General features: G+C 42.9%; 1 protein-coding gene across 1 annotated transcript; it reads left to right on the plus strand.

Annotated features, from left to right (window-relative positions):
* Positions 1-162: 162 nt before the first annotated feature.
* LOC108703828 (myelin protein zero-like protein 2) lies at positions 163-3,129 on the plus strand. Its single transcript, XM_018240134.2, has 3 exons — positions 163-1,173; positions 1,786-2,136; positions 2,479-3,129. The coding sequence occupies exons 1-3, from the start codon at positions 1,122-1,124 to the stop codon at positions 2,667-2,669; spliced, it is 594 nt and encodes a 197-aa protein (XP_018095623.1). The 5' UTR covers positions 163-1,121; the 3' UTR covers positions 2,670-3,129.
* Positions 3,130-8,319: the final 5,190 nt, after the last annotated feature.

Raw genomic sequence — 8,319 nt, forward strand, 5'->3', positions numbered from 1 at the left:
GTTGTGCTATTCCAATCACAGCTCTGAAAGACTACACTGCCAATCAAATATCATAGGCGGGACACCGGTGCTTCTGAGGTTGGTAACCCATACCTCCAATCAGGTGTTAGCTTGTGTTGGTTTAATACAGTTAGAATAATGAAAGACAGTATCTGATTGGTTGGTGTGCAAAACATTGCAAATCTTTTCAGGATAATCCCTCTCCCACAATTGAGCTTTATTATTGGTTACAGACTGGTGTATTCCTGGGAATATTCTACTGATCTGATTGGCTGCAGATGGGTCTAGACTTGAGACCTGTGTTGGTACCAGTAATCTGATTGGCTGCAAGTGGGTCTAGATGTGAGACCTGTGATGGTACCAGTCATCTCATTGGCTGCAAGTGGGTCTAGATGTGAGACCTGTGATGGTACCAGTAATCTCATTGGCTGCAAGTGGGTCTAGATGTGAGACCTGTGATGGTACCAGTGATCTAATTGGCTGCAAGTGGGTCTAGACTTGAGACCTGTGATGGTACCAGTGATCTCATTGGCTGCAGGTGGGTCTAGACTTGATACCTGTGATGGTACCAGTGATCTCATTGGCTGCAGGTGGGTCTAGACATTTCCACTGTGAATATTTCAGTGCTCTGATTGGCTACAGGTTAATTCAAAGCTGACTACAAAGCAACAGAAGTGCCCTAATGTGGGGCAATAACATGTTGGCTGAGCTACTGGCTAATCTATAAAGTTGGGTCATTATGGTTCTTGTTGAGTAGTGGCTGTGGCTCAATATTCGGAATATCCTCCCAGGAAATCCTTAGAATAGAGAGCTGGGGCTGAAGGTTATAGGGGTTATAATTAGAGTGCATTTCTTTTGTACAAGAGGTTAAACACATCACCTATTGGCTGGAGGAACCGAAGCTCTCATATTGGGTCAGACTTCCCTTCATTGCGAGACAATAATAACATCTCCTGTGTGGTTGGGGTGTAAAGACAAGTGGAACACAGAGTTGTTCTTCCTCTTTAGTTACTGACAGAGACACCATATTACCTGTCCCTTTCATCTGAGCCTCAGCCAAAATCTACTCTCTGAGGGTCTTCATCTTCTCCTCCTGGTGGGATCTTCCTGGGCCCAACAACATGACTGTTCTGCTCTTCCTAATTGTCCCCCTCATTCCAAATATGGTAACAGGTAAGAGGGGGAGATTCCTATTGTTCAGATTAGGGGTCTCTATTAACGCTGGATCCAGACTTCAGGGGGACATAGGGGGGCGCTGTTATAGGCACAGTCATAGAAGTGACACCAACTGACCAGCGGGAAAGGGGCAAATCACAGTTTGTGGCTCAGAACTTCATATTATTTATATGTGAATCTATAATTATCTGCCCGTGTGATCTGTTTTACAGTAGGGGGTACATTATCAGTGACTTCTAATATCCTTATCATTTACAGTAGGGGGTACATTATCCCTTATAATACATGAGTGATACTCAGAGTTCCCTGTATAACTCAGCCTGCAGCCTTGTGCCTTTATATGGTCACAGAACAACCCCTCAGTGACTTCTAATATCCTTATCATTTACAGTAGGGGGTACATTATCCCTTATAATACATGAGTGATACTCAGAGTTCCCTGTATAACTCAGCCTGCAGCCTTGTGCCTTTATATGGTCACAGAACAACCCCTCAGTGGCTTCTAATATCCTTATCATTTACAGTAGGGGGTACATTATGCCATATATATATAGAGAGAGAGGCACATGCCTTATTGCCAATGACATGGTTGTACCTCTTTACCCCCAGGGTCACTAGTACTGGACGTGTGGCAGGCCTGTGAGGTGTCGGTGTTACGTGGGAGTAATGTCAGACTGAACTGCACCTTCTCAGAGGACCTGCTCCAGCAGAAACCCACCCTGTCCTGGGTGAAAGTAAAGCAGGAGGGTGGGGAGCTCAGGATTTATCCCCCAGTTAATCACAGGCATCAGGTGAAGGTGACGGTGGACACCAGTGGGTTCCAGAGCAAGTTGGATGCAGGGATTCTGCTGGAGGACCTCAGGGTGCGGGACTCAGGGGTCTATTTCTGTTGTGTCAAAGTCCAACTGGGAGGATTGGAAAAAGAGTACAGAGGGACAGGAACACGTCTGACTGTCACAGGTAATGTGGAACACAACAGGGGCAGTATTACTTGCCTACACATATCTTTATTTACCCACGTACAGAGCTCTGATTCTCTGTACTTCCTGCTCCTGGGCTGTTCTCTTTCACATGGTCAGACAGGAACCTCCCCCTGGGTAAGTGTATGGAATGTTCCAGAGCATTAGGTGGGAGTAGGTGTGGCTACAAGGCGAATCACTTAAAGAGACAGAGATCTTTATTTAGCATGGATGTTGCATGAGGGGTGGGATGTTTCCATTGATTCCTATATAAATATAAATATATAATTGTATCTGTGCTGGTATTTACCCCCGCATCCTTTCCTTTCCTTGTTTCCCCCAGTGACTCTGTACGACCAGCTCGTGGCTTGTTGCCCAATGGGAGTGTTAGTGGTCACCCTGGTGGTTCTGCATGTTCTGGTGCATCACCAGTGGACTCTGTACAAGGGAACGAGGAGGGGGGCAGCCAAGGAGAAGATGTGGAACGTCAGACTGAGACTCCCCAAAATGACTTTGGATTTCATGCAGTTGTGAGCTCTTGGGACAAACTGTGAGACACTCAAGTGGTTTCCCAGCAGTGGATACGGGGCCAATGGCCTGTGCACCCCAACATACAAGGAGTGAATATGAAAGTGAGGTCTCTTGCTCTTAAGGTTCCTCTGAACTGATGTGAAACACCCTCACTGAGACCCTCCCCAAGTGGAGCGTTTCCCCTTTAAATGTTAGTGTTTATAAATCCAGGTTACAGGGGAGGTTTATCTTTCAGTTCATTTTCAGTAGGTTATACAATGGCCAGTTATAAGCAACTTTTCAATTGGTCTTTATTAGTCATTTAGTTATACACCTTCTCCTCTGCCTTCACTCAGCTGCTCTATCCTCTGTTCTACATATATAACAGCTGTGTGGGAATGACTAATTCTAAGCAACTTTTCAATTGGTCTTAAAATATATTTTATAGTTTTTGAATGGCCTTCTTCTTCTGACTCTTTCCAGCTTTCAAATGGGGGTCACTGACCCCATCTAAACACAAATACTCTGTAAGGCTACAAATGTATTGTTATTGTTACTTTTTATTCCTCATCTTTCTATTCAGGCCTCTCCTATTCATATTCCAGTCTCTTATTCACATCAGTGTGTGGTTACTAGGGTAATTTGAATCCTAGCAACCAAATGGCTGAAATTGAAAACTGGAGAGCTGCTGAATAAAAATTTAAATGAGTCAAAAACCACAGATAATAAAAAATGAAAACCAATTGCAAATTGTCTCAGACTATGACTCTCTACATCATACTAACAGTTCATTTAAAGGGGAACAACCCCGTTAATAGTAATTCTCCAAGCTCCGCCCCGTTACACGGTCACATGATTTTTAGAAATTCCGCACGTTTCTGGCAGGTGATTACATTTTTTTTTGCTCAAGTGACTGTTAATGGAGGTGAGTGAGAAGTAAAGGATGAAACTGTGTCTATTCCTGATTGGCTCCCAGTGTCGGACTGGGCCACAGGGATACCAGGAAAACTCCCGGGGGGCACAGGTATCAGTGGCCCCTCATGCTGCTAAACATTTAGCCTATTTCATGGCCATTCCCTATTTCTATGAGAATAAAGAGACTAAATAGAGAATAGAAAAGAGACTAGAGGTGAGTGAGGAGAGATGAAGAATAATAATACTGAGAGTGGCCCCTGGTCTAAGGCTTTTGGGTGGGGCCCCTGGTGTCCCAGTGCGACACTATTGGCTCCCGACTGTATGTGACCTCCTCTTCCTCTTACACTGGGGCCCAATCAGTCCCTGACAGGCCCATAGCCAATATCTGATACAGTTATTACTTTATCTTTACTTAATTACCCACTAATTGTTACACCTCTTAATTGTCTTCTGTTTCTGTGTCACACACACAGCTCTCACTTTATCTATTTACATCATTTCATAATAATAATAATAATAATAATAATAATAGTTCAGTGGTTCTGTTTACTGTGACTCAGCTGAGCTTCATTATCTCTCACTCACTGTTACATAATAAACTTCCCAACAACTGAGCAGCCTTTCCAACATGTCATTACTACTCCCACTATATCTGATACATGAACACAGAACAACCCCTCAGTGACTTCTAATATCCTTATCATTTACAGTAGGGGGTACATTATCCCTTATAATACATGAGTGATACTCAGAGTTCCCTGTATAACTCAGCCTGCAGCCTTGTGCCTTTATATGGTCACAGAACAACCCCTCAGTGACTTCTAATATCCTTATCATTTACAGTAGGGGGTACATTATCCCTTATAATACATGAGTGATACTCAGAGTTCCCTGTATAACTCAGCCTGCAGCCTTGTGCCTTTATATGGTCACAGAACAACCCCTCAGTGACTTCTAATATCCTTATCATTTACAGTAGGGGGTACATTATCCCTTATAATACACGAGTGATACTCAGAGTTCCCTGTATAACTCAGCCTGCAGCCTTGTGCCTTTATATGGTCACAGAACAACCCCTCAGTGACTTCTAATATCCTTATCATTTACAGTAGGGGGTACATTATCCCTTATAATACATGAGTGATACTCAGAGTTCCCTGTATAACTCAGCCTGCAGCCTTGTGCCTTTATATGGTCACAGAACAACCCCTCAGTGACTTCTAATATCCTTATCATTTACAGTAGGGGGTACATTATTCCTTATAATACATGAGTGATACTCAGAGTTCCCTGTATAACTCAGCCTGCAGCCTTGTGCCTTTGTATGGTCACAGAACAACCCCTCAGTGACTTCTAATATCCTTATCATTTACAGTAGGGGGTACATTATCCCTTATAATACATGAGTGATACTCAGAGATCCCTGTATAACTCAGCCTGCAGCCTTGTGTCTTTATATGGTCACAGAACAACCCCTCAGTCACTTCTAATATCCTTATCATTTACAGTAGGGGGTACATTATCCCTTATAATACATGAGTGATACTCAGAGATCCCTATGGGCACTGGGGAGCTGGGGGTGGCAGGAGGGCACCTCTATTACAATAGAATAGCAACACTGGGGGGTATACAGTTGCAGTGACATATTTCTGATTTATGTGTCACCGTCCCTTTAAAACTGCAGTCACTTATATTGTGTGTGAGGGTCCAATATACTGGGTCAGGCCCAGGTGCAGTTACATGTGGAGCTGATTATTCTCAGCCCATGGATTGGCCGGTTCCAGTCTGGAGTATTTGCTGCTCACAATATATGGGAAGCTCAGGATACAAAGTGTTGTGAGTCAGAACTAGGACTTCCCAGTCCAGCTGCAAAATCTGGGCTTCATCTCCTGCATATACACACAGTGGGGGTTGCACTATATAATTAGTTTCCAGACACAAGTGCGGAAGGCAAGAGGCAGGGACTGCAATACAGGGACTAATATATAGGTGTACAGGAACTAATATACAGGGGTACAGGGACTAATATATAGGGGTACAGGGACTAATATACTGGGGTACAGGGACTAATATACAGGGGTACAGGGACTAATATACTGGAGTACAGGGACTGATATACAGGGGTACAGGGCTAATATACAGGGTACAGGGACTAATATACAGGGGTACAGGGACTAACATACAGAGGTACAGGGACTAATATACAAGGGTATAGGGACTAATATACAGGGGGTACAGGGACTAATATATAGGGGTACAGGGACTAATATACAGGGGGTACAGGGACTAATATACAGGGGTACAGGGCCTAATAATTATACAGGGGTACAGGGGATAATATACAGGGTTACAGGACTAATATACAGGGGTACAGGGACTAATAATTATACAGGGGTACAGGGACTAATATACAGGGTTACAGGACTAATATACAGGGGTACAGGGACTAATGTACAGGGGTACAGGGACTGATATACAGAGGGTACAGGGACTAATAATTATACAGGGGTACAGGGGATAATATACAGGGTTACAGGACTAATATACAGGGGTACAGAGACTAATGTACAGGGGTACAGGGACTAATATACAGGGGGTACAGGGCCTAATAATTATACAGGAGTACAGGGGATAATATACAGGGGTACAGGAACTAATATACAGAGGTACAGGGACTAATATACAGGGGGTACAGGGCTTAATAATTATACAGGGGTACAGGGGATAATATACAGGGTTACAGGACTAATATACAGGGGTACAGGGACTAATATACAGGGGTACAGGGACTAATGTACAGCAGTACAGGGACTAATATACAGGGGTACAGGGACTAATATACAGGGGGTACAGGGACTAATATACAGGGGGTACAGGGACTAATATACAGGGGTACAGAGGATAATATACAGGGGTACAGGGACTAATATACAGGGGTACAGGGACTAATATACAGGGGTACAGGGACTAATGTACAGCAGTACAGGGACTAATATACAGGGGTACAGGGGATAATATACAGGGGTACAGGGACTAATATACAGGGGGTACAGGGCCTAATAATTATACAGGGGTACAGGGGATAATATACAGGGGTTAGGGTTGCCACCTGTCCGGTTTTGACCCCGACAGCCCGGCATTTTGAGGGGCTGCCCGGGTCTATACTTCCTGCCTTGTTTTCCCACTGATCGCCGCTTCATAGCCCCGCCCACTGATGTCACGGGTCCGCCCACTGATGCCATATCCCCTCCTACTGATGTCACAGACACGCCCACTGACGTCACGGACAGGGGTACAGGCAAAGGCTGCCAGTTTGTAGGGTGCTGGGTGCTGCTGGGTCGCACCTACAATACAACATGCACCTCTCTGTCTCCCCATTATTGAGCTGATTCTGAGGCTCAACTGAAACTGCTGCCCCGGGGGTTCCCTGTGGGGGTCACAGGTATAAACAAAAGGGGTGTGATTAGGTCCGGACCGAGAATTAAAATTGGCCCTGGCATTTCAAATACACAGAGGCCCAAACAGCCCCCACCAGCCCCCTCAATAGTGACTTTCTATGGGACCTTATAGCAGCCCCTCTGGCATTTGCCACAACCCACAGATTGTCAGTCCAGGCCTGAGTGTGATTCCTAGGGTTGCCACCTTTTCCTATATATTTATCTTTATTCCCTATTAATAACATTGGGATCACTGACCTTCCTATATATTTATCTTTATTCCCTATTAATAACATTGGGATCACTGACCTTCCTATATATTTATCTTTATTCCCTATTAATAACATTGGGATCACTGACCTTCCTATATATTTATCTTTATTCCCTATTAATAACATTGGGATCACTGACCTTCCTATATATTTATCTTTATTCCCTATTAATAACATTGGGATCACTGACCTTCCTATATATTTATCTTTATTCCCTATTAATAACATTGGGATCACTGACCTTCCTATATATTTATCTTTATTCCCTATTAATAACATTGAGATCACTGACCTTCCTATATATTTATCTTTATTCCCTATTAATAACATTGGGATCACTGACCTTCCTATATATTTATCTTTATTCCCTATTAATAACATTGGGATCACTGACCTTCCTATATATTTATCTTATTCCCTATTAATAACATTGGGATCACTGACCTTCCTATATATTTATCTTTATTCCTATTAATAAATTGGGATCACTGACCTTCCTATATATTATCTTTATTCCCTATTAATAACATTGGGATCACTGACCTTCCTATATATTATCTTTATTCCCTATTAATAACATTGGGATCACTGACCTTCCTATATATTTAGCTTTATTCCCTATTAATAACATTGGGATCACTGACCTTCCTATATATTTAGCTTTATTCCCTATTAATAACATTGGGATCACTGACCTTCCTATATATTTAGCTTTATTCCCTATTAATAACATTGGGATCACTGACCTTCCTATATATTTATCTTTATTCCCTATTAATAACATTGGGATCACTGACCTTCCTATATATTTATCTTTATTCCCTATTAATAACATTGGGATCACTGACCTTCCTATATATTTAGCTTTATTCCCTATTAATAACATTGGGATCACTGACCTTCCTATATATTTAGCTTTATTCCCTATTAATAATATTGGGATCAACCATAAATTTAGGTGGCAACCCTGGTGATCCCCCATGTGATTTAATGGTAAAGTCCAGGCAGTGACTGAACCTCCTTTTCACTGAGCTGCTCCCCAATTCTGCC

Source organism: Xenopus laevis, chromosome 9_10L (assembly GCF_017654675.1).
Source record: "Xenopus laevis strain J_2021 chromosome 9_10L, Xenopus_laevis_v10.1, whole genome shotgun sequence".
NCBI lineage: Eukaryota > Metazoa > Chordata > Amphibia > Anura > Pipidae > Xenopus > Xenopus laevis.